Source organism: Ranitomeya variabilis, chromosome 2 (assembly GCF_051348905.1).
Source record: "Ranitomeya variabilis isolate aRanVar5 chromosome 2, aRanVar5.hap1, whole genome shotgun sequence".
NCBI classification, from domain to species: Eukaryota; Metazoa; Chordata; class Amphibia; order Anura; family Dendrobatidae; genus Ranitomeya; species Ranitomeya variabilis.
Genome location: NC_135233.1, coordinates 345955620 through 345982679, shown reverse-complemented (window position 1 = coordinate 345982679; position 27060 = coordinate 345955620). Strand labels below are relative to the sequence as shown.

Genomic DNA, 27060 nt, shown 5'->3' with positions numbered 1-27060 from the left:
CAGGAGAACATTCACTGTCTCATCAGGACCATGCCTAGACATTGTAGGTAGGTCATACAGGCACATGGAGGCCACACACACTACTGCGCATCATTTCCTTGCCTTGAGGCATTTTCACTGAAGTTGGATCACGGACCCAGATTCCTATGAGGGAAATAAGATCCCATTCTTCCAATCGTTGCTGGTCCCAGCTGTCAGACACCCCACCAACCAATGTGTTAGCAGAAATCCTGAGGATAAGTGATAAGTAGTCTTAACTGGACAACCCCAGTAGGAATAGTCTTTGCACCCCCTAACATGAATCTGTGGGGGGTCTCATTCACCCTGATAAAATCTGCTCTTTAATTATAAAGAGCAAGTACCGCACCACCTGTCTGACTTCACCAACATTCCCAGTTATGTCACGTTATGTTATGCGAGTTCAATTTTCAGATGGGGGTCTAAGAGGTAACATCTTCCTTGTGGAGAGTGGCAAGCCAAGCGGCATGTCAGAGTGAAGAGACTTACAGGCCATGCACACTCCTCTCGCAAATTAAATATGCAAATTACCTCTCCAGAGAGGAAGAGGCTTGTGTTATGAGCAACCAGTGTGTGTGTGTGTGTGTGTGTGTGTGTGTGTGTGTGTGTGTGTGTGTGTGTGTGTGTGTGTGTGTGTATATATATATATATATATATATATAATTTATTTATATACACACATACATACATGTGCTATATGTGTGTGCGCATGTGTGTGTGTGAATATGTATATTTATTTTTATTTTAGATGTGCAGAATGGTACGATATTCACAATGGACAAGAAGGCTGACCTAAGCGGAAGTGTTACCGTTTCCATTCTCAAAAGGTTGTTTTCTGTAAACACGTGACATTTCCTTCTTCTGCAGGGTTAAAAATAAATAAATAAAGTAATGGCAGACAAAAAAATTAAGTCAAGAAACAAAAATTGAATAAGCAAGGTAAAGAATGATAATACAATTTCTGATTAAATACAAATATATTTTAAAACCTAAAATGTTTTCAACAGTTGCAACATTAAAATTCACATCAAAATAAATACAATTTCTTCTATTATATAAAAAAAAACAAAAAAAAACCACATACTAATAATCTTCCCATGCACCCACCAAGAAGTAAGGAATTAAATAAATACACAAAGTTCCAACAAATCATAAGCGGCTATCGGGGGCCACATATCAGCCCTTCAGCGAGGCTGCACATTGCGGAATGTGCACAGTGTATGGCTACAGTCACAGATCTATCTCCCCGCTGGTATCTGCAGTAACAGGGAGCAAAATAAACATTACAGCATGGGAAGTTCTGGAATAACCTTCGCTATTGCAATAATTATTATTTGGAAGAAAGCAGATGAGTATTCAAAGATGGTGGACGGATGCCAAGTCTGTAGGTTAGCTGCTGTGCACATTTGCCCTTAGTCTCCATTACGGTTGGCATGTTGGTTTCTTCCATTGCAGATGGCGTAGCATTGTGCGGCGCTGTTTGTCACAACTATCAGAACTTCTGTTGTGATGAGCGAACGTGCTGGGATAAGGTGTTATCTGAGCATGCTCGGGTGCTAACCAAGTGTCTTCCGCGTGCTCGAATAATGTGTTCGAGTCCCCGTGGTCGAACAGCACAGAGACAGTTGCAAAACATGCAGGGATTGCCTAACAAACAGGAAATGACAGCCGCGAGACATGCAGCCGCGGGAACTCAAACATATTATTCGAGCACGCTGAGGACCCTCGGTTAGCACCAGAGCATGCTCAGATAACACCTTGCACCAGAGCATACTCAGATAACACCTTATCCCAGCACATGCGCTCATCACTAATTAGTCGGATAAGTGGTACTTTTCTCTAAAGTGCACCCCCTGTGCATGTTTAGTATAGCAAAGTAAAAACTCCACATTGAGTCTGAAGGTCATTCCTGGTGTCCATTGGTGCAGCCTGGCCCCAATTATACAGTGATGTCCTAAAACCTGGAAGCCAGATTGTCAAAACGGATCCCCGCTTTAGGGAGGCCTTCTTAGGTGCGCGTGTCCAGGTTTCTCATGTAATCCTGTAATGCTTGCAGTCGAGCATCGATATCAGACAGGTCACACAGTGGGTCAAGGCGGTTCTCTGGATTTGGGAGAAAACATGAAAAGTGTGGTTACATATTAAAAAAAACAAAAGTGTAGATCTACAGCAGGTGACCTTTAAAGGGGTTGTCCAGTACTTTTATATAGATGTCCCATCCTGAGAGGAGTCATCGATATCAGATCGGTGGGGGGGGGGAGGTATAACATGAACCACCCCCTCAATTAACTATCTTGGTTGGCGGCAGGTCTGTCCACTGAACATTGGCCGCAGTGGGGTACTACAGAGCCCACTGCTATTCATTCCATTGGGGGCGGATGCACAGTACTCAGACGTGGTGTCTATATAGTAGACGGGCCTGTGCCATGCAGCTCCGCAACCGATCACATCCGGCTGCCACCGGGACCAAGAACAGCTGATCGCTGACATTACAAGGTGATGCTCCCCACCAACATGATATTGATAACCCGTCCAATGGATACGCCATCAATATAAAAGTACCAAACAATCCCTTTAAATTCTCATTACAGAAAACCCAACAGGTTTTTGGATTATTAGAAGAATATAGACACTAAAATATCTATTAGAAATCTATATCTGGATCTAAACAAACAGACAAAAAAAAAAAACTAGCTATTTTTACTAGAGTTTTCGGCAGCATTGACCCAATATTTCCCAGTGTCCATGATGAATAGCTGATCGGTTTCCGTCTTCTCCACGCATAATAGCAGCTCTCATTGGAGTCAGGTACGGCCATTACAGAAGTTGTGGTAGTTATAACAAGACAAATGGTGTACTACTCACCTTCCCCAGGTCCGGCACAGTGTCTCCATTGCTGCACCACTGTCTGATGTCACTTTGAAAGCGCTGCAGCCAATCAGTGAGCTCAGGGTCTGGTGCTGTCTACCTAGATGCTGAACTCAGCGAATGGCTGCAGCGCTGTGGACGTGACTCAATGCCACGTGCAGAAGCAGTGGAGGTGTGCTGGACCAGGGGAGGGCGAGTTGTTCTCAGTTTTGTTACTGTAACTTATATTTCTAAGTTTTCCAAAGCCTCAAGCTGAGACAAGACAGAAGATGTGCGCAGTTGTTTTGACATTGCTGTGGACTATGTTCATTTTATGTGGCACAATGTGCCTGAAAAAGACGCAGTGTGCGCACACCCCAACGGCCTCAGGAGATCCTATCAAGGATATAATGATAAAGGGAAAGGAACAACTTCGTAATAAAAAAAAGGTGGTGTATATTGTATTTTAGCTTTTTTTTTTTTTTTTCTTCTTTTTTTTTGTCCTTGCACATACCTTTCTCAACTTTACGGTTGTATGTTGGAGTGCTGGAAAGTCTCTTTTTGGGCAGGAACCTATCCTTCTTGCCCTTCAGAAAGGAAAAAATAAATAAAAAATAATCAATCACACGAACAAAGAAATTCCTAATGCTAAGAACAGAAGATGGGGTAGCGTGCAGACTTACACCATTTCGGGTGTTCCAGGAGGAATGGGTGAAGGGTTTCCGGCCGCCGGCTGCAGGTTGTGTGTCACCACTGTAACAGGGGCAGTGCAGATAATGAATGACATGGAAATCTCCCATACAGGAAAGGCACGAGACGGAATTGTGAGACTTCTGAAATCAGCCTGTGTACATAGTATATAGTGGGGTCAGCCCCATTACCTGCAGCGGGGGGCTTCAGCATAGTCCATGTCATCCCCGGAGCTTTGATACGATCGATGACTCCGAATGCTTTCAACTGTTGGAGAATGAATAGGTTACTATGTGATAATAGAGGCCGACATGCTCAATAGTGATTCCAATCTGATACACTCATCTATTGATTTCTACACACTTTTTTTTGTTTGTTTGTTTTTGGACAAAACAACTTGTCACTAGCCCTAATTTAAGACCCCTATTTCCTGTTGGGCACATTGATCTTTTGTTTGGCAGCTTTAGAAGCTCCAAAGACTTCTAATCTGCTCACATGCTAATCACAGCAAGTCATTCTGAAGGGAGGAGGAGGTGAGCTGTGACATCACCTATTGTGAATGGTGGATCCTGTGTTATCTACTGTATATAGAGATGTTATCAGTCATTGTACAGGAGGAGGAGGTGAGCTGTGACATCACCTATTGTGAATGGTGGATCCTGTGTTATCTACTGTATATAGAGATGTTATCAGTCATTGTACAGGAGGAGGCGAGCTGTGACACCTCAAACCAAAATCTGCTGAGCTCAGGGATTGGCGGCAGCGCTGTTGAAATCATTCCCCTCCCCCTGGAGGTCGAGTAGTAGCTCTATTTATATATTGTTTTGTTAAACACAGACACTCTGACAGTGTGCAGAATGCATAAAAGTGTTGTCCAGGCTTTTCAGGAAAGTCTGCTGTCATTATACATGACTGCAGACCTGTGCATCCTCACATCACATACAATGAACATGCTCCGATGCTGACAGCGATAACAAGCAGTCCAGTGACCGCAAGTGTGCGATATGCATACCCCTGGCCACATTCCCACTAGACATGCGTGGCCTCGCCAGATACAAATGAATTGAGCAAGCTCGCACACGTCTAGTTGGAATGTGGCCAGGTGTATGCAAATCGCACACTTGCGGTCACTGGACTGCTTGGTCTTGCCGTTGGCACTGCAGAATCTTCACAGCGCGCATTGGGCGTGATGTGAGGATTCACAAGTCTGCAGTCGCGTCTCTGAAGTCTTAAAGGGAGTCTGTCACCCCACAAATCGTATCTGAGCTAAGCCCACCGGCATCAGGGGCTTATCTACAGCATTCTGTAATGCAATAGATAAGCTCCCGATGTATCCTGAAAGATGAGAAATAAAGGTTAGATTATACTCACCCAGGGACGGACCTGCTGCGGTCCGGGTCCGATGGGAGTCGCGGTCCGGGGCCTCCCATCTTCATGCGATGACGTAGTCTTCTTTGCTTACTGTCGTAGCTTCGGCGCAGGCATATTTTATCTCCCTGTTGAGGGCAGAGCAGAGTACTGCAGTGCGCAGTCGCCGGAAAGGTCAGAGAGGCCCAGCGCCTGCGCACTGCAGTACTTTGCTCTGCCCTCAACAGGGAGATAAAATATGCCTGCGCCGGAGCATGAAGACAAGAGGACATCATCGCATGAAGATAGGAGGCGCTGGACTGGACTGCGACGCCCATCGGACCAGAACAGGAAAGCAGCGGGACAACCCCTGGTGAATATAATATAACCTCTTTTTCTCATCTTTCAGGATACATCGGGGGCTTATCTATAGCATTACAGAATGCTGTAGATAAGCCCCTGATGCCGGTGGACGCCGCTCAGATACGATTTTTGGGGTGATAGGTTCCCTTTAAGTATTAACCCATATCTCTGAGGATGAGCCTGCAAATAAACATGTACATTTTTATGAGGTACCTGATGAGCTGAGCCTCTGGCCTCTCCTACTGGAGGGGGAACTGGAAAGTCGCCGACATCTAAATAAATTAAATAAGGTATTACATAATTATCTGCATCTCTCATATCCATGTACGCACAGGTTGTGCTGGCGAGTACTAAAGCTTCGCACACACAGAACATTCACCTGCACCTAACAAGACTCCGGGCTATTCATTTTCAGCTGCAGCCATGTTCCCACATGGACGTGTGAGCACTCACTGCAGTCAGTCGAGCCACTTACCACCCCCCAAGGGGGGAATCTGTCACGGGGAGACTAGGTGAGCGAGAGCTAATAACCCGGGCCCCTGCAATTTCCCTCAGACTAGGGAAATCCTGACTGACCCTCTACCTGAAGTTTACACTGATGGTGTGCATGTCCAGGCCTCGACCCTCGCCCTGTCTCCTGTTTCAACCCTAGGCTGAAACCTCCGCCCACCACCCAGTGAAGAGGTAATACACCAATACCCACAGTAAGCACAGACAGGGATAACGGAAAATATACACCACGCCGCAGTCACTCAGGAATACACTATAAATGTGCAGGGCAAAATAAATACAAATATAGGAAGGAGTAAATAAGGCAAAGGAAAATACACCACCAGCAACGAATCTCCAACAACCAGGTCTCCACTCCAGACAAAGATAACAACGCACAAGACAGAAGCTATAATCGGCGACGCCCAATGATCAGGAGAACTATTTAAAGGCAATGGGCATGGCCCAGCTTCCAATCCGAGGATCAGGTAAATTAACCCCGGAACAGCTAGATAGAATCTAACCGACGCCAATGAGCAAATAGTGGTCAAAAGCGGAATTACCGCTGTCTGTCGGACGACCTGGTCTGAACAGCGTCCGACATGACAGTACCCCGCCTTCTACGAGGGACCCCAGGGCCCTCACGGCTTATAGGACCCGGCTTGTCCGGATGACGGCGGTGAAACAACCTGACCAGCCGGTCAGCATGAACGTCCGAGGCTGGTACCCAGGACCTCTCCTCAGGCCCATAACCTCGCCAGTGTACCAAGTACTGTAAAGTGCGGCGCACTACACGAGAGTCAACCACCTTGGAGACTTCAAATTCCAAATTACCATCCACCAAGACTGGAGGTGGCATAGGCGCCGCGTCCACAGAACCCACGACCTTCTTTAGAAGAGACCTGTGGAACACGTTGTGTATCTTATACACCGTAGGGAGCTCCAATCGGTACGCTACTGGGTTAATGACGGCGGTGACCCTAAATGGACCAATAAACCGTGGACCCAATTTAAGGGATGGTATTTTGAGTCTTATGTTTTTTGTGGATAACCACACCCAGTCATCCACACCCAGGTCCGGACCTGGCACACGCCTACTGTCAGCCACACGTTTGTACCTAGCACCCACACTCAACAGGCGCTGTTTAACTCGCCTCCAGACTGACGACAATTGTGCTCCTAACTGGTCCTCCTCCGGAACGCTGGAAGAGCCCCTCTGACTCAAAGTACAAAATTGAGGATGTAGCCCGTAAACACAAAAAAACGGAGACTCCCCAGACGACTCCTGGCGGTGATTATTGATGGCAAACTCAGCCAAAGGAAGAAAGGTAGACCACTCCTCCTGGTTATCAGAGACAAAGCAGCGTAGGTACTGTTCCAAATTTTGGTTCATACGCTCAGTCTGACCATTTGACTGAGGATGAAACGCCAAAGAATGAGACAACTTGATCCCCAGCCGTAAGCAAAATGCTTTCCACAATTTTGCCACAAACTGAGACCCCCTATCAGACACGATGTCAGACGGAACCCCATGAAGTCTGACCACCTCCTGCACAAACACCTGAGCCAGAGTCTTAGCGTTAGGTAAAGAAGGCAAAGACACAAAGTGCGACATTTTTGAAGACCGATCAACAATCACCAAGATGACCGTGTTCCCAGCTGATGAGGGCAAATCAGTGATGAAATCCATGGAGATTTCTGTCCATGGCTTACTAGGTACCTCAAGAGGAAGTAGTGTGCCAACAGGACGGGTGCGGGGCGTCTTAGCCCTAGCGCACGTGGTACAAGCTGACACGTATGAGACCACGTCCTGTCGGATCTTGGGCCACCAAAACCGACGTGACACCAACTCCAAGGTACCTCTAACCCCTGGGTGGCCAGCCAGGACAGCATCATGATGCTCCGCCAAAACCTTTAAGCGGAGATGAAGCGGTACAAAAGATTTGTTGATGGGAAGCTCAGATGGTACCTCCTCCTGAGCCTCGGCAATCTCAGCCTCCACCTCGGTAGTGAGAGCCGAAACCACAACACCCTTTTGGAGGATGGGTACTGGATCCTCCCGAGGTTCTCCCCCCGGAAAACACCTGGACAGAGCATCCGCCTTAGTGTTTTTAGACCCCGGTCTGTAAGTGACAACAAAATTGAACCGTGTGAAAAACAATGCCCAGCGAGCCTGCCTGGGGAAGAGACGCTTGGCTGACTCCAAATACAGCAGATTCTTATGATTGGTAATAACAGTAACATGATGTACCGACCCCTCCAAGAAGTGTCGCCATTCCTCAAAGGCCAACTTGATTGCCAACAACTCCCTGTTGCCGATATCGTAGTTACGTTCGGCGGACGACAGTTTCTTGGAGAAATAGGCACATGGACGCAAATCACTCAAAGATGAGCCTTGTGATAGTACCGCCCCCACACCAATCTCAGACGCATCGACTTCCACAACAAAAGGTTTTGATACGTCTGGCTGCACAAGAATGGGGGCTGAAAAAAACTGTTCTTAAGAAATTCAAATGCGCGCACAGCAGCCTCAGGCCAAACGGAGAAATTGGTACCCTTTTTAGTCATGTCAGTAAGCGGTTTAGCAATGATAAAAAATCTTTGATAAACTTCCTATAGTAGTTAGAAAACCCAAGGAACCGCTGAAGTGCTTTCAGGTTATCAGGACGTTCCCAATGCAGCACCGCCTGCACCTTAGCGGCGTCCATTTTAAAACCAGAAGCAGACACAATATAACCCAAGAAAGGCAACTCTTGAACAGAAAATACACATTTCTCAAGTTTAGCATACAGCTTATTCTCTCTGAGGAGCTGTAACACCTGCCTGACATGATCTAAATGAGCCTCACGGTCGCAAGAATATATGAGGATGTCATCTAGGTACACGATAACGAATTTCCCCAAAACATGCGAGAACACATCATTGATGAAATGTTGGAACACTGCAGGTGCGTTAGTCAACCCAAATGGCATCACCAAATTTTCAAAATGACCCTCAGGGGTATTAAAAGCCGTCTTCCACTCATCACCTTGACGGACTCTTATGAGGATGTACGCCCCCCTGAGGTCAAGCTTGGTAAACCACTTACCACCTGCCACCTGGTTGAACAAATCTGGTATCAGTGGCATAGGGTATGGATTACGAACCGTAATCTGGTTCAACTCCCTGAAATCCAAACACGGGCGTAATCCGCCATCTTTCTTCTTCACGAAGAAGAACCCTGCTGCCACCGGCGAGGATGACGGCCTGATGTGCCCTTTGCTCAAGCTTTCAGCAATATAATCTTTTAACGCTTGTCTCTCCGGACTGGAGATGTTGAACATCCTTGCTTTAGGCAATTTGGCCCCTGGTTTAAACCTGATAGAACAGTCATAGGGACGATGTGGTGGCAACTCTGAACAACCCTTCTCAGAGAACACATCCACAAAATCCAGAAGTGACTCCGGAACGCTTGAAGTCACCGCAGCCACACATGTGGCCAGGCAATTCTCCTGGCAGAACTCGCTCCACCGAATTATGTCCTGAGTTTTCCAGTCAATTACCTGGGTTGTGCATAGACAACCAAGGAAAACCCCAAACCACCTGAGCAGGAAGATTCCTGAGCACCTTACATGTAACCTGCTCGGAATGTAGAACCCCAATGTGGAGTTTCACCTCAGCCACAAATCCCTGAGAGAGAGGAGCAGCATTGATGGTGACCACGCGGATAGGATGAGACAGTTTTTCAATCCTAAAACCTGCTGTGCGCGCAAACTCCTCATCAATGAGATTTGTGGCTGAACCACTATCCACAAAAACAGTAATTGCCAGCTCACTGCCAGCGATAAAAACCTTAGCAGGGAGCATGCACTGAGAAACCACCATGGAGGATATACAGTGGGGCAAAAAAGTATTTAGTCAGTCAGCAATAGTGCAAGTTCCACCACTTAAAAAGATGAGAGGCGTCTGTAATTTACATCATAGGTAGATGATGTAAATTAGATGTAGATGAATACTTATTTTCCACCATAATATGCAAATAAAATGATAAAAAAACAGACAATGATTTTCTGGAATTTTTTTTTCTCAGTTTGTCTCCCATAGTTGAGGTCTACCTATGATGTAAATTACAGACGCCTCTCATCTTTTTAAGTGGTGGAACTTGCACTATTGCTGACTGACTAAATACTTTTTTGCCCCACTGTACATAAGCTCAGATTGGTCTCCTCCACACCCTCTGAGCTTAGAAGTTTTCCGCCGTTGCGTTTTCTTAGACAGCAGAGGACAGATGTTAATAAAATGACCAGTTTTACCACAGTAAAAACAGGCTCCCTGCTTCCTGAGCTCAGGGGCTCGACGCTTCACATGTGACACCCCTGCGATTTGCATAGGCTCCGTGGGCTCACCTGCAGCAACCTCACGTGAACCTAAACCCTCTCCCATAGGCGGTGTCTCATGCTCCCCCTGATGCGGACAACCAGACTCATAGCAGAATCTAGAGAAGCAGGAGTCTCGTACATCAGAAGGGCTTTTTTAACCCTTCCAGAAATCCCATGTAAAAACTGACTCCGCAATGCTGGATCATTCCATTGTGTATCGATCGCCCAGCGACGAAATTCAGAACAGTAATCCTCTGCAACTCGCTCCCCCTGGCGAATAGTGCGTATCTTAGATTCTGCTAGAGCCATTCTGTCAGGTTCATCGTAGATTTTCCCAAGAGAGGAAAAAAAACTCTCCACAGAGTCAAATGCAGCAGAATCAGATGGCAAAGAAAACGCCCATGCTTGGGGATCCCCGCTTAACAGTGATAACACCAGGCCCACACGCTGAGCCTCATTACCCGAGGAGATCGGGCGCATACAGAAATATAGTTTGCAAGCTTCACGAAAAGAAACAGATTTACTGCGTTCCCCAGCAAATTTTTCAGGCAAAGGAAATTTAGGCTCAGCAACTCTTCCTGTCGCTCCAGCTTGCACATTAGATACTGCTAGTCCCTGTTGCTGTACTGCCCCCCTCAACTCAGTGACCTGTAGGGACAGCGCCTCCAACTGGCGGGTTATGGAAGTCATGGGATCCATGACAAAACAACAAAAAAAAAGAAACCCCTTTTTTTTTCTTTTGTTGGGCCGATTATAATGTCACGGGGAGACTAGGTGAGCGAGAGCTAATAACCTGGGCCCCTGCAATTTCCCTCAGACTAGGGAAATCCTGACTGACCCTCTACCTGAAGTTTACACTGATGGTGTGCATGTCCAGGCCTCGAACCTCACCCCGTCTCCTGTTTCAACCCTAGGCTGAAACCTCCGCCCACCACCCAGTGTTGGTAATACACCAATACCCACAGTTAGCACAGACAAGGATAAAGGAAAATATACACCACGCCGCAGTCACTCAGGAATACACTATAAATGTGCAGGGCAAAATAAATACAAATATAGGAAGGAGTAAATAAGACAAAGGAAAATACACCACCAGCAACGAATCTCCAACAACCAGCTCTCCACTCCAGACCGAGATAACAACGCACAAGACAGAAGCTATAATCGGCGACGCCCAATGATCAGGAGAACTATTTAAAGGCAATGGGCATGGCCCAGCTTCCAATCCGAGGATCAGGTAAATTAACCCCGGAACAGCTAGATAAAATCTAGCCGACACCAATGAGCACATAGTGGTCAAAAGCGGAATTACCGCTGTCTGTCGAACGACCTGGTCTGAACAGCGTCCGACATGACAGCATCCAAGCTCCCCGATTAACATAAGAAACAAAGGGCTTTCTGAAGTGAAAGGGATGAGTTTTATGGGGGCTAAGCCGCCCTCATTTATCCAGTTTTGGGGTGACAGACGCACTGTAAAGCAAATGTTACAGCAGCAGTAAATGTCAGTAAAAATGGCCACCATTATCTATGTAAGAGACGACCTGTTATAGTGTTATCCTGAGCTGGTAACAGGTAAAACTGGTGACGTCTCTAAACCTCCTAATATACGGCCAGGTGGGCGTTTCAGGTGGAGAAATTTAGGCCACAGAGTGTTCACTTACTTTTTTAGGTCTGTTTCTTTCTGCTTCCGTTCTTTGTCTCGGATGTAGGCAGTCGGATCAAATCGAGGGGGTCGGATGGCTAAGAGGAAACATTTTATACACAAGTGAAGTTTGGAAAAATGATATAATTATAAGGCTCTGCTCATATCTTTTTTTAGGCTCGTCAGAGGGAGTAATGCCCAACATATCCCATAATGTGCCCAGAGGCCCACAATGTAGGGTGCAAAGGTTGCATCTGGCAATGATTTTTTTTTTTATTTGCTGTGTGGTCTAGCAGGTTTTATTACACTATGGGGCACAGTAAGATGACATATTGCACATTACCACAGGTTTCTAAACAGTGTAGTGAACAGGAGCCGAGCTGCAGTACCCAAGAATGGCCACTACACAGGGTATGGCGCTGTGCTGTTCTCATGGCTGCTGAAGGACCTTGCTCACAGCTGATTGCAAGGGCCGCTACTGATCCGATATTGACCTATACTACGACCACATTCAGTATTTTCCCATCAGTATTTGTAAGCTAAAACAAGCAGTGGTTGGTAAATACAGAAGTGGTGACGTGTTTCTAATATACTTCTCTGTAGGCCAAAATCAGGAGTGGAACAATTACGGATGTAAAATACTGACCAAATACGGAGGGTGTGACTGCGGCCTAAGGATAGGTCATTAATATTGTAGCCCTGGCCGATTCCTTCAAACCCTGCCTGGACAAAATTGACATTTATACCCAAAAACATTCCCAAAAACAGAACTCACCAAGACATCCCTTTTTATAAAGCAATTCCCATCTTCATAGATAGATATTGTCGGACAGTGATTGTAAATACAAGCACCTTTACAATTTACTGCTGATAGAAATGTGCGGCTCTTTATGAGATTAACAATTTTCTTTTCTTTAGAGCTCATTGCCAAAGAGACCGACCACCTCTGCTGCCTAGCTTATAAGCACTGTGTAAAAGCTGGCCGAGATTAGGGGGTAACAGCGTGCTCCAGAGATCCTGGTCAGCTGCAAAACAGTGCTTACAAGCTCAACAGAAAAGCGCTTGTAAGCACTGAGCATATTCTGTTTAGCAGCGGTGGACGATCTCCAAGGCAACAAGCTGTAAACAAAAAGTACTAATATCTCAATCAAATTTCACTAAGCAGCAAGTAACAAAGATACTTGCGTTTACAACGGGGCTGTGGAGTCGGGAGTCATAGCCCATTTTGGTGGAGTCGGGGTCATGGAAATTGAGGAGTTGGAGGTTTGGCTTACCGACTCCACAGCCCTGGTTTACAAGATCGAGCCAACAATTCTAAGTCTGAACGGATCGATCCATGGGATTCTGGTCCACCAGTCAGGTCAGTAGTCTCTGGTCGCTGGACAGTAGATCCATGTATCTTTCCTCCAGGAAGGTGAGAGATTTTCGAGCCTCCTATCCAGCAGCTACTGACCTGGTCAATAGAAAGGATCCCCCAAATCTTATCGTCCATCTCTAGACGCCTGAAGATGGGAAGAACGCTTTCAGTTGCTCTATGCTCCATGGCAGTGTACTAAGTTCTGTTTTTATTTTTTTTTTCTGCAATAAATAAAATTTTAGTATTTTGTCACAAACTGTAGTGGTCACAGGACCCAGTGTCCATCCACAAGGCACCCATTGTTTTGCCATAAGGGTTCCCTTACATACATAGTCTCTTGTTTTTCGGTCAGCAGATGCAGGACATGACATTGCAGCTCAAAAAAAAAAAAAAAAAAAAATTAATTCAAGAATGAACGGAACAGAAAACAAAGCAGCTATTATGGCCTCTTTACTTGACCAATCATCAATGTCCCTTCATGCGTCTAGCACAAGGAGGACAGATATCCAAGTGGAGGCTACGGCCTTTATGGAAATCATCTAGTTCACTGCAAGGGATGAGATCTAAACCTGCTCTTCTTATGAAGGAGTGGGAGCTACAGTAGCAATGGGGAATTTCGGCTGCTCCTATAGAAATCAATAGAAGGATGAAGTTTTTTGCATTTTGCTGCAAAGTTTTTATGTTCCTGAATGCAATGGGGAAGACTGAGTGCAGGCACATCTACAAAAGGTGATGATAGGCCAAAGCATGCCACTTACCCACAGGGGACGGGGACAGTCTCGGCTGCCTAGTGAGACTCCTTCCCTCTCGGGAGCCAAATCCTCTTCTGTCCCGTGACGTGGACCGGTCTCTCCTTGTAGCAGATTCTCCTCTGGATGAGCTTCGATGAACAGGCCCCGAACCAGCAGAGCTGGAGCGACTCTGGCGGGACGGGGCTGTAGGTGTCACATGTCTGCAAAAAAGAAATTGAATGATGAAGAACCATTAATAAAAAAAATAAATAAAAAGGACGTTGTATAATTAGCGAACTGCATTCCCTCACCCAACTCACCCTCTTTTATACATTGCCAGCTCTGTGCTTAGACTTTTTACTTTCAGGCGAAGGGTCCGTTCCATAGCTCGCAATTCCTCCAGCTGAATTAAAACAAATCAGAAGGGGAAAACAAATTCTTAAAGGGAATCCATCACTAGGATCATTCCTCCTCAGCCGTCTATATGGATACACAGGTCATAGGAAGCTGAATAAAATGACACCTTGATATCTGCGATATGATGTCTTATTCCAGAGAAATCCACATTTTTCTTATTATGTAAATGAGCTGTTAAGATCTATGGGCCGGACATAGATCTCCCCCTGAGTATCTACCTCCAGAGTACATCTTAAATGACAGGGGTCGTTACCAGTAAGACATGTAGATAAGGAGAGCAGACTGTGTCATTACACATACCCTTTCATTTACAAACAGCTCTGGAGGCAGAGTCTAAGGAAGATCTCCAGATATTATTAACATATGTATGCATTAAAGAGAACCAGTCATTAGATTCATGCTGCCGGATCTACAAGCAGCAGGAAGCAGTGCCTGGCTGGGGCGATTGCAGGTAGCTATGTTTTACTCCGGCTCTGAATCTAGTGACAAGATCTCTTTAACCCCCTCCCGACCTGTGACACAGCGTATGCGTCATGAAAGTCGGTGCCAATCCGACCTGTGACGCATATGCGGTGTCACAGAATGATCGCGTTCCTGCAGGCCGGGTGAAAGGGTTAACTCCAATTTCACCCGACCTACAGGAACACGGGGAGTGGTACTTCAGCCCGGGAGGGGTGACTTCGCCCCCGCCCCCCCCCCCCCCCCCCCGTGGCTACGATCGCTCTCATTGGCTGTTGAAAGTGAAACAGCCAATCAGAGCAATCTGTAATATTGCACCTATGAAAATTGGTGAAATATTACAATCCAGCCATGGCCGATGCTGCAATAGCATCGGCCATGGCTGGAGACCCCGATCTGGCCCCCCCACCGACTGACGGCGGCGATCTGCAGCCACCATCAGTGTTCCCTACCCCTCCGTCCTGTCCTAAGCGCCTTCCTCTCCCCTCCGACCCCCTTCTCCCCGCTGTCCGATCGCACCCCCCCTCCCCGCTGTCAGATCGCACCCCCCCCATACTTACCTAGTCCCGGTGTCCCTCCCGGTGTCCTCGGTTGTCTCGCATGGGCGCCGCCATCTTGGAAAATGGCGGGCGCATGCACAGCACGCCCGTCGAATCTGCCGGCCGGCAGATTCGTTCCCTGTACATTTTGATCGCTGTGATAGAACCTATCACAGCGATCAAAATAAAAAAAAAAAATAAAAATAGTAAATAAACACCCCACCCCCCCCCCCCCCCTTATCACCCCCATAGGTAGGAACAATAATAAAATACAGAAAATATATTTATTTTTGTTTTTCCGTTAGGGTTAGGGCTAGGGTTGCACTTAGGGCTAGGGTTAGAATTAGGCTATGTGCACACGGTGCGGATTTGGCTGCGGATCCGCAGCGGATTGGTCGCTGCTGATACGTAGCAGTTTTCCATCACGTTTACAGTACCACGTAAACCTATGGAAAACCAAATCCGCTGTGCCCATGGTGCGGAAAATACAGCACGGAAACGCTGCGTTGTATTTTCCGCAGCATGTCAATTCTTTGTGCGGATTCTGCAGCATTTTACACCTGCTCCATAATAGGAATCCGCAGGTGAAATCCACATAAACACTGGAAATCCGCAGGTAAAGCGCAGTGCGTTTTACCTGCAGATTTTTCAAAAACGGTGCGGAAAAATCTGCACACAAATCCGCAACGTGGGCACATAGCCTTAGGGTTAGGGTTGGAATTAGGGTTAAGACTAGGATTAGGGGTGTGTTGGGGTTAGTGTTGGAGTTAGAATTGAGGGGTTTCCACTGTTTAAGCACATCAGGGGGTCTCCAAACGCGACATGGCGCCACCATTGATTCCAGCCAATCTTGCGTTGAAAAAGTCAAATGATGCTCTCTCCCTTCCGAGCCCCGATGTGTGCCCAAACAGTGGTTTACCCCCACATATGGGGTACCAGCGTACTCACGAGAAACTGGACAACAACTTTTGGGGTCCAATTTCTCCTGTAACCCTTGGGAAAATAAAAAATTGCGGGCTAAAAAATTATTTTTGAGGAAAGAAAAATGATTTTTTATTTTCACGACTCTGTGTTATAAACTTCTGTGAATCACTTGGGGGTTCAAAGTGCTCACCACACATCTAGATTAGTTCCTTTGGGGGTCTAGTTTCCAAAATGGGGTCACTTGTGGGGAGTTTCTACTGTTTAGGCACATCAGGGGCTCTGCAAACGTAACGTGACGCCAGCAGAGCATTCCATCAAAGTCTGCATTTCAAAACGTCACTACTTCCCTTCCGAACCCCGATGTGTGCCCAAACAGTGGTTTACCCCCACATATGGGGTATCAGCGTACTCAGGAGAAACTGGACAACAACTTTTGGGGTCAAATTTCTCCTGTTACCCTTGGGAAAATAAAAAATTGCGGGCTAAAAAATCTTTTTTGAGGAAAGAAAAATTATTTTTTATTTTCACGGCTCTGCGTTATAAACTTCTGTGAAGTACCTGGGGGTTTAAAGTGCTCACTATGCATCTAGATAAGTTCCTTGGGGGATCTAGTTTCCAAAATGGGGTCACTTCTGAGGGAGCTCCAATGTTTAGGCACACAGGGGCTCTCCAAACTCGACATGGTGTCCGCTAACGATTGGAGCTAATTTTCCATTCAAAAAGTCAAATGGCGCTCCTTCCCTTCTGAGCCTTACCATGTGCCCAAACAGTGGTTTACCCCCACATGTGAAGTATCGGTGTACTCAGGAGAAATTGCCCAACAAATTTTAGGATCCAATTTATCCTGTCGCCCATGTGAAAATGAAAAAATTGAGGCTAAAAGAATTTTTTTGTGAAAAAAAAAGTACTTTTTCATTTTTGCGGATCAATTTGTGAAGTACCTGGGGGTTTAAAGTGCTCACTATGCACCTAGATAAGTTCCTTGGGGCGTCTAGTTTCCAAAATGGGGTCACTTGTGGGGGAGCTCCAATGTTTAGGCACACAGGGGCTCTCCAAACGCGACATGGTGTCCGCTAAAGATTGGAGCCAATTTTTCATTCAAAAAGTCAAATGGCGCTCCTTCCCTTCCGAGCCCTGCCGTGTGCCCAAACAGTGGTTTACCCCCACATATGGGGTATCAGCGTACTCAGGACAAATTGGACAATAACTTTCGTAGTCCAGTTTCTCCTTTTACCCTTGGGAAAATAAAAAAAATTGTTGTTAAAAGATCATTTTTGTGACTAAAAAGTTAAATGTTCATTTTTTCCTTCCATGTTGCTTCGGCTGCTGTGAAACACCTGAAGGGTTAATAAACTTTTTGAATGTGGTTTTGAGCACCTTGAGGGGTGCAGTTTTTAGAATGGTGTCACTTTTGGGTATTTTCAGCCATATAGAACCCTCAAACTTACTTCAAATGTGAGGTGGTCCCTAAAAAAATGGTTTTGTAAATTTTGTTGTAAAAATGAGAGATCACTGGTCAAATTTCAACAATTTTAAAAATTGTGCTGATGTAAAGTAGACATGTGGGAGATGTTATTTTTTAACTATTTTGTGTCACATAGCTCTCTGGTTTAACAGAATAAAAATTCAAAATGTGAAAATTGCAAGTTTTCGCCAAATTTCCGTTTTTTTTTCACAAATAAACGCAGAAATTATCGACCTAAATTTACCACTAACATGAAGCCCAATATGTCACGAAAAAAAAACAATCTCAGAACCGCTAGGATCCGTTGAAGCGTTCCTGAGTTATTACCTCATAAAGCGATACTGGTCAGAATTGCAAAAAACGGCCAGGTCATTAAGGTCAAAATAGGCTGGGTCATGAAGGGGTTAAGTTGCTACAATCAACATGGAAAAAAAAAAAAAAAAAAAAAACAACCTCACTGCTGCCGATATTGTTGTAAAAATGGTGGAGTTAAAGGGATTATCCATTACTAGGACAGCCCCTTCTTAAACTAAATGTTCAGCCCCAATAAAGCCTATATTCTCCTCCTGTGCTGGTGCTGTTCCCACGGTGTCGGCGCTCGCTCTCTCCGGGGCTGTGATGCGATGCTGTGACATGTGATGCCCTATCAGCGCTGGTGTCACTGTCTCTGCCATCATACAAACTGAACATGAAAAAGCCGCCAGGGATCAGCTGCAGCCCGGACTTCCTCCTCATGTTCAGTTTGTCCGAAGGCGACGACAGTGCTGATTTGGAGCCGGGCATCACGTGTCATACAACCGCATCACAGCCCCGGGACCACGAGTGTCGATACCGCTGGAACGGCACTGGCACAGGAGGGGAGTACAGGCTTCATTATATTATCGGGGGCCAGACATTTAGTTTAAGAAGGGGCTGCCCTAGTAGTAGACAATCGCTTAAGTTGCACATTTAACGCTACATTGCAAAGGGTGAAAGGGGCTCTGATACAACGCTGCACCCTAAAGACCAGAGTAAGGAGATGTGTAAGGTTTTGTTGTTGCCTTACCTGCTCCGTCAGTTGCCTGCACTCCTCCTTCCTCTTACTCGCCAGCCGCTGACTTCTGCCCCTCTCCTTCTGCAGCTCGGACTCCAGGGTCTGCACCGCTCTCTTCAGGATACGCACATGACTGGCTTCTTTGCCATTAGGAATATCCATGTCCTGCACCCTCTGTAAGGCAAGTTCGGCCTCTTGTTTTTCCTGCGTTACCCGCTGTAGCCTAGATAGAGATAAACACCAAACAGAACTATGTACTATCTGATGGGCGATATGGGAAGAAGAGCGGCCATTACAACACTTACTCTTCTCGGAGCCTCCGGATCTCCGTCTCCCGACTTTCCTCGCCCGGCGCCAGTTTCAGAGCAGCCAGTTCATCCTTTAATCCTCGAATGACTTGTCTTAAGTGCACGGGGTCTGGCTTGCCAATGTAGGGAAGAGGGAGGGGATAATGTATCCTGCAAATATACGATTACCTGAGCAAACACAACGTAGCCAATATACAGTCATAAGTGAGAGGCGCCAACGGGACTCACCTGTCAAATTCCACCGAGTAGATCAGTATCAAGTATCGCTTGGATGTAAGTGACGCGCTTCGGGCCGGGGGTGCTGAACGCTGCGCTCCTCCAGCTTTACGGTGCCGCAGTAACTCCAAGTCAGCGTACGTCAGGAGGTCTAGGGTCACAGATTCACTGCTCTGCGGGGACGATGGGACATGGAGAGGAGTTTAGTATAGCCATAAAAACTTGGTGCGTCACATTCACTTTCCATCACAATGTCAGTAACACTTTGCAACTGAAGTCGATTACTTAGGCCACCTTCACATCATCGCTTACCCTGTGGGAAGTGAAAGAGGGCTTATTGACTGCTAGGGAGCCCACCCAAGGGACCCTTACCAATTACGAGTCCCCTGACAATCAAGCAGGCACAATAAAGTGTTTATGTTACCAAAAGAGATAGTGGAGCGCTGCACACCAGCCCCACAGATCTCGGCTCCATTAAAAGCACAGATTTCAGACCCCAGTATTCCTGATTTAACAAGATCCGAGCCGCAATCAACGTATTTGCAGGATAGGTAATAAGTTATACTCATGGCACAACTGCTTTAAGGGCGGACGTGCTACCTCATAGGACGTGCGGCAGTACAGGACACACAATAGAGGGGTAAGACTCTTTCAGCCCCTTCACTGTGATCGCTGGTGGGGAAAATCGTTCAGGTCAGAAACCTGAGTACTAACTGCCTTTTACATCTTTTCAGCAGTTAGGAGGGATTTAACCCTCTGTTATATTTTACCTTTCAGGTATAAGTTCCCCTTTGTGTATTCCTTAACGTTGCTACCTTCTTACTGCATTAATTTCTGAGCAGCTATTGATCAGTTGATAGATGCTGTGCATTTTACAGGGGTATTGGTGCAATATAGTGTGTAAATGAGCCATACAGGGACTGTTTTCATATGGTTATTTGTTTTTCTAGCTTGGTATATGTTCAGTCAGGTGTTCCACATTTTTAGGTTATTATCCTGTATGTGAACAGTGGGCTGTCACCTTCTATATCATGGGCATGGGCCAAGGGAGGGGGTGCTCTAAGCTTTATTACAAGCTACTTTGGGTTTTCCATCTGTCATGTTTGTGTGACTTGTTTTTATACTGTGTGTTTTGCTTTTTGTATTCAATAAAAATATTCAGTATTTATTTTTGGTGATCCCCTGTCTGTGGTCTACAGCTTTTTCTTCCCTTTATGATCGCTCAGGTCAGAAACCACCGCACCAAACATTAGTGGTCTATGTAACCATAGATAACTTCTTGGATTGTCTAATCCAGTGACATTACACTATTGCAAGCAAAATAAATAAATGAATACGGCAGACTTTCCGGATTACCAGATTAAAAGTGTATTTACAGGAACGTCATACATTGCCTCTTTCCTTATGATCAGATAGATATATAATGTTAGAGAAAAAAAAAAATACCTGAGTGAGAGCGGAGTGCAGCATATTGCAGAAGATGGAATATTGTTTAAAGTTTCCTGTCTTGTGTGTGAGGTCTTCAATGACTGGTGACAAGTAAAAATACCATGAGAAAATCAAGAAACAGTGGAAATATTGACGACTATAAACCCAGTTACTAGACACAGGCTGAAAGCTCTTGAGAGTCTGCTCATCGCGTGTCTCCTCCAGACTCTGAACATCTCATGGTGGGGTCCACAGCCTCCTGGGAAAAGGGCCCACGTGTTTGTCACATTGAGAATCGATGCTGGAGAGAAGGACTGATGTGGTTGGAATAAATTCTGAAAAAAATTGGATAAAGAGAAAAAAAAAAACACAACAAAAAACAGTTGCTTTTCATACTTAAAATAAAGATTGTGAATCACCTTCAGATCCAAGCAGGGAAGCCTATAACTTACCAATTAGATAGATTGTACTTTACAGACCTCAGGACGCTCGCAGGCAGAGGAGTAACTATAGTGAGTGTAGTTGCATGTGGAGCCTAGCGGAGGGAACATAGAGCCTAGCGGGGGGGGGGGGCTGGACATGGAGCCTAGTGGAGGGAACCCGGAGCCTAGTGGGGGGGGGGGGGGGGCCTGAAGCCAAGCGGAGGGAACCTGGAGCCTAGTGGGGGGGGGGGGGGGGGTTGGGGGGCGCTGAAGCCAAGCGGAGGAGCCTAGTGGGGGGGGGGGACCTGGAGCCTAGCGATGGGGGGGGGGGCCTGAAGCCAAGGGAGGGAACCTGGAGCCTAGTGGGGGGGGGGGGGGGGACCTGGTGCCTAGCGAGGGGAACCTGGAGCCTAGCGATGGGGGGGGGGGGGGGGGGGGCCTGAAGCCAAGGTAGGGAACCTGGAGCCTAGTGGGGGGGGGGAGACGACCATCTGGTGCCTAGCGAGGGGAACCTGGAGCCTAGCGGGAGGGGGGAACCTGGAGCCTAGCGGGGGGGCCTCCTTTTGACTCATAGGTGAGGATCAATACTATTAAAAACCTGTGATCGCTCGGGGGCCCAGTATCCAGTATTTTACTTTGGGGCTCAGGAACTTTATGTGCTATAATCAAGTTTAGGAAAACAGAAAAAAAAAACACAAAACCCAGTATGGTATATGAAATAAAATCACTTTGATGGTGTGAGAAATTGGAATGATTAATGCCAGTAACTGGTTCAAGGTAGCGTCTCCTTTTTGGCTTTCTCCAGGGTGCTGACAAGTAAGGCCGGGGTCCCATAAGCGTATGGCCTCGGGTGTGATATGCCAATGACCCTCGGCTCCTGCTCTGCTGGGAGTGTGGTCCGAGGGTCAGTGCTCTGTACTCCGTTCCTCCTGCATTAACGAATCTGAGCACAGCTGCGGAGTGGACGGAGAAATTAAGTTCTCCTTCTCCTCCATTGCCGGCGTCCGCGGGAATCACACTGCTCTTGGGTGATATCCAAGTGCGGCACGATGTTTCACACCACACATAGACTTATATGGGTGCGTGTGAGCCGATCGCAGCATGCTGGGATTGTTGGTGCATGCTGAATCGCCATGTGAAAATAATGGCGGATCTGAGCAGCACCATAGGCTAACATCCAGCCAAGCGCAATCAGATTTTTTATCGGATCGCACTTGTCCGATCACATGGCTAGTGGGAGCGAGCCCTTAGGTCAGCGATAGAATAAAGGCACTGATGACTACTCCTGCAGATGGAAGCCAAGGGGACACTTTTTTGGGCATCTGTGAGCTCAATGGAGGCCTATGGATGCATTTGAGCTTGTGAATGTAACCCCAGGCTGGCCAGGCGCACTGTGCATGTACGGATGCGTCTGTATACCAAGCCATACTCACACTCAGCGTCAAACTCCCCCCTCCACTGGTCCGTAGTCAGCGCGTCTTCCACCTCCACTTCCAGCCGCTCCCCCGCGTTACGGACACGCAGGACGTGCTCGATGCCTCTGAAGACGCAGCGGGCTTCCGCCATCTCCGGGTCGTCCATGATAGGATCCTGAGTCAAGACAAAAGGTGAACAAAATATGTAAAAATTTGGGATCAATCACTTTTTGACTTCTCCACCGAGGGATCCGTGTTGTGAGGGCTTCTATATGTGCATTGAGATGTTTTTATCGGCACCATTTTGGTGTACATAAGGGGCGTATAGGCGGGAAAGACAATTAAGGGGTTTGGATTTTTTTTTTCCTTAACTGAAAGTAAATGATGTAAAGTAGTTTTATATTTCATAGATTGGACTTTTACAGATGCGGGGATACTAAGTATATTTCATTTTTTAATTTCTTTATTTTTGGATAGTAAAAAGAGGGATGATTTGAATTAGTTTCTTTTATATTCTTAAATTTTATTCTTTTTAGTCTCCTTAGGGGACCTGAACCTTCTATCATTTGCACTGTACACTGCAAGACTTCAGCATCACAGCATGTAGTCAATGTAACAGTCCATGAGCGCAGCCGGATCTTATAGATTCACCAAGATGGCGGCGACGGGACCCCAGCTGTCACAGTAAGACCGCGCCGTAACCACTCCTGTCACCATCCCGACGGCTGCAGGGCGAAGCAGGATGCCATTTTCTTCCTCATGCATCTGTTCCAAAACACCAGCTAAGCAACGTCTAAAGGGAACCTGTCAAAGACCCTGATTCCAGCGATGTGTCACTTATTAGGCTGTGTTATGTTGTTTCAATAAAACCAGTGTTTTATCAGAAAGAGATCACTACGTGACTAGTCCAGCCACGCCCCCAGCACTGATTAGCAGCTTTCTGCCTATGCACAGTTTACACAGAAAGCAGACAGTGATGTTGTCAGGGTTATTAAGAGCTCAGCATTCAGCGCACTGCTAGATCTGCAGCAGAGAAAACGGTGATTGTATCACAACTGCAGGAAGCAGCCCAGTAAGTGACATCACTGGAATCAGGGTCTCCACCCCTACATTATGCTGCTCTCGGATTACATAGCAACAACCTACTGACAGATTCCCTTTAAATGCAGATTAACCCTATATCCGGCAGGTAGGTAGTGTTTATGGATGTGACGGGTTCCCTAACATGAGGCAAGGATGCACATCACCCCTTAGTTCACGGTCAGGACGGGGGCAATCATGGCTGCGAGCACAAGTCTGCTCTATTCTGTATGTCATAGGGTGGTGGCCTTCAGCTGATGTAAGACTACAAGTCCCAGCATGTCCCAGTCTCTGCACGCAGGGGTCCTCGCCAATGGCAGGCAAGCTCTGGCCAAACCAGAGCAGAGCCCAATTCAAGCAGATATCAGGGCATGCTGGGAGTTGTAATTCTGTAGTAGTCTGAGAGGCGCATGCTGGGAGTTGTAATTCTGTAGTAGTCTGAGAGGCGCATGCTGGGAGTTGTAATTCTGTAGTAGTCTGAGAGGCGCATGCTGGGAGTTGTAATTCTGTAGTAGTCTGAGAGGCGCATGCTGGGAGTTGTAATTCTGTAGTAGTCTGAGAGGCGCATGCTGGGAGTTGTAATTCTGTAGTAGTCTGAGAGGCGCATGCTGGGAGTTGTAATTCTGTAGTAGTCTGAGAGGCGCATGCTGGGAGTTGTAGTTCTGTGGTAGTCTGAGAGGCGCATGCTGGGAGTTGTAATTCTGTAGTAGTCTGAGAGGCGCATGCTGGGAGTTGTAATTCTGTAGTAGTCTGAGAGGCGCATGCTGGGAGTTGTAGTTCTGTAGTAGTCTGAGAGGCGCATGCTGGGAGTTGTAGTTCTGTAGTAGTCTGAGAGGCGCATGCTGGGAGTTGTAGTTCTGTAGTAGTCTGAGAGGCGCATGCTGGGAGTTGTAGTTCTGTAGTAGTCTGAGAGGCGCATGCTGGGAGTTGTAGTTCTGTGGTAGTCTGAGAGGCGCATGCTGGGAGTTGTAGTTCTGTGGTAGTCTGAGAGGCGCATGCTGGGAGTTGTAGTTCTGTGGTAGTCTGAGAGGCGCATGCTGGGAGTTGTAGTTCTGTAGTAGTCTGAGAGGCGCATGCTGGGAGTTGTAGTTCTGTAGTAGTCTGAGAGGCGCATGCTGGGAGTTGTAGTTCTGTAGTAGTCTGAGAGGCGCATGCTGGGAGTTGTAGTTCTGTAGTAGTCTGAGAGGCGCATGCTGGGAGTTGTAGTTCTGTGGTAGTCTGAGAGGCGCATGCTGGGAGTTGTAGTTCTGTGGTAGTCTGAGAGGCGCATGCTGGGAGTTGTAGTTCTGTGGTAGTCTGAGAGGCGCATGCTGGGAGTTGTAGTTCTGTAGTAGTCTGAGAGGCGCATGCTGGGAGTTGTAGTTCTGTAGTAGTCTGAGAGGCGCATGCTGGGAGTTGTAGTTCTGTAGTAGTCTGAGAGGCGCATGCTGGGAGTTGTAGTTCTGTGGTAGTCTGAGAGGCGCATGCTGGGAGTTGTAGTTCTGTAGTAGTCTGAGAGGCGCATGCTGGGAGTTGTAGTTCTGTAGTAGTCAGAGGCGCATGCTGGGAGTTGTAGTTCTGTAGTAGTCAGAGAGGCGCATGCTGGAAGTTGTAGTTCTGTAGTAGTCTGAGAGGCGCATGCTGGGAGTTGTAGTTCTGTGACAGTTATGGGGCTACAGGCTGGAGCTCAGTATTACAGGGATTAACTAGTTTACAAGAGTAGAGCATGACCCAGGTGGCAGATTACAGTAATGGGATCAGGCAGCGCACGGACAGAGGAGTCACCGTGAGGAGGAGAATACAGCACACCGCCGCCGTCACACACCGGAGCCGCGCACTCCTCCCGCACTCACCTTTCTTTCTTCCCCTTCCTTCAGCAGCTCCCCTCGGTCAGTTAAACCGCCGGTCTCCCAAGACAACACCGCCCTTCACTCCCATTGGCTCCCATCCGCCACCCTCGCTCTGCTATTGGTTCTACTTCACGTACGTCAACGGTAAGCCCGCCTCTTTTTTCCGGCAGCGGCGTTCCAGTTGGTCGAACGTTTGGGTCATCTGACCTTCCAAGCAGCCAATTAGAGCGGCTACACTTTAATCAGGTGTCGGAAGTGTTACCATGCCAACCGCAAGGGTCTGACCACCTGACACACGTGACTGAGTCCCGGCGGAGAGCTGGTACTGGGAGGGTGGGGAGTGTGTTATTGATGAACTACAAGTCCCAGGAGACCTTGCAAATGCGGGAGATGGAACCAATGGGGGGGTTGAGTATTTCCTCTTGGCTGTTGCCGCCTTTACAGTATTGTGCCCCGGTCCTGTGGTGTGTATAAAGCTGAATCTCTGCTGCAGCTGCTGGGGTCGGAGATGTCTCTGATCCCGGACCTTCACCCCCTTACATTGCGCAGCTGCAGATCAGCAGATAAACAAAGAACAACACAAACTTTAATTTTTTCTGGAAAAGTTTCTAAAACGTTCTAAGTGTGTTATTGGCGGAGAGAGGAGAGCGGCAGACAGCAGGGACGCAGAGCTACTGCTATCAGTACTAGATGGCGGTAATGGCACCATGGGGCCGGGCTGTGCAGCGTTGAGAATTGCTCGACAGTCTCATTTGCCCATTGTTGTCTTCGACGTTGTGCCTTTGCTGCTTTCCTTTCATTGTCATTGGCGTACATTTTAGGAGGAGCCATGTTGGCGTTGATATTTGCTTTTTAAAGGGGTTTTCCCACGAACGAAAGTTCATTTTAAAAATCTCCCCTGTGTCTGACCGTATACAGAACATACCACAGCTCCTGTGCAGGGGAGGAAGCAAAAGACAATACTGACATTACAGCAGGAGATCGCAGAGGATACATTTTGTGAGGTATAGTATTGTTCAAAAACAAAAAGATAAAATAGGTACACACTGGCGCTACACCAACTTTAAAAAGGGGAAGGGGGGGTTTGTGAGAAGGGGGAATAAAACTAGAAGCCGAGCTGCTGGTAATGTAACAGGGTCTGTGTAACTTCCTGTTTATAATTAGAACATTAAAATATTTATATACAGTACAGACCAAGAGTTTGGACACACCTTCTCATTTAAAGATTTTTCTGCATTTTCATGACTATGAAAATTGTAATTTCACACTAAAGGCATCAAAACTATGAATTAACACATGTGGAATTATATACTTAACAAAAAAGTGTGAAACAACTGAAATTATGTCTTATATTCTAGGTTCTTCAAAGTAGCCACCTTTTGCTTTGATGACTGCTTTGCACACTCTTGGCATTCTCTTGCTGAGCTTCAAGAGGTAGTCACCGGAAATGGTCTTCCAACAATCTTGAAGGAGTTCCCAGAGATGCTTAGCACTTGTTGGCCCTTTTGCCTTCACCCTGTGGTCCAGCTCACCCCAAACCATCTCGATTGGGTTCAGGTCTGGTGACTGTGGAGGCCAGGTCATCTGGCATAGCACCCCATCACTCTCCTTGGTCAAATAGCCCTTACACAGCCTGGAGGTGTGTTTGGGGTCATTGTCCTGTTGAAAAATAAATGATGGTCC

At 46.9% G+C, this 27060-nt stretch overlaps 1 protein-coding gene across 5 annotated transcripts; it reads right to left on the bottom strand.

Annotated features, from left to right (window-relative positions):
• Positions 1–976: 976 nt before the first annotated feature.
• On the bottom strand, positions 977–25512 carry CCDC61 (coiled-coil domain containing 61). Of its 5 annotated transcripts, XR_013221328.1 has the most exons (15): positions 25381–25511; positions 22487–22643; positions 20650–20732; positions 19216–19376; positions 18985–19137; positions 18692–18902; positions 14163–14245; positions 13870–14063; positions 11774–11852; positions 5479–5537; positions 3747–3822; positions 3549–3618; positions 3380–3452; positions 1783–2121; positions 977–1557 (listed from the first exon to the last, which is right to left on the bottom strand). XR_013221328.1 is itself a non-coding variant. In XM_077285481.1 (14 exons), exons 2-14 carry the CDS (start codon positions 22632–22634, stop codon positions 2027–2029), a joined length of 1485 nt encoding a protein of 494 aa, XP_077141596.1. In that variant the 5' UTR covers positions 22635–22643; positions 25381–25512; the 3' UTR covers positions 977–2026. The 5 variants fall into 5 exon arrangements, 4 of the variants coding, with proteins under 4 accessions (XP_077141596.1, XP_077141599.1, XP_077141600.1 ...); XM_077285481.1 differs by having other exon boundaries at positions 977–2121; positions 25381–25512; XM_077285484.1 differs by having other exon boundaries at positions 977–2121; positions 20650–20966; positions 25381–25450.
• Positions 25513–27060: the final 1548 nt, after the last annotated feature.

Bases quoted from the DNA above. Each gene is read 5' to 3' on its own strand.
- CCDC61 (XM_077285481.1), bottom strand. From the start codon at position 22,634: ATGGACGACCCGGAGATGGCGGAAGCCCGCTGCGTCTTCAGAGGCATC. The intron at 20,733-22,486 runs GTGAGTATGGCT...ACTTGTCACCAG, and splicing joins GGGGGAGTTTGACGCTGAGT to TCATTGAAGACCTCACACAC. The intron at 11,853-13,869 runs GTAAGTGGCATG...GTTTCCTCTTAG, and splicing joins ACTGTCCCCGTCCCCTGTGG to CCATCCGACCCCCTCGATTT.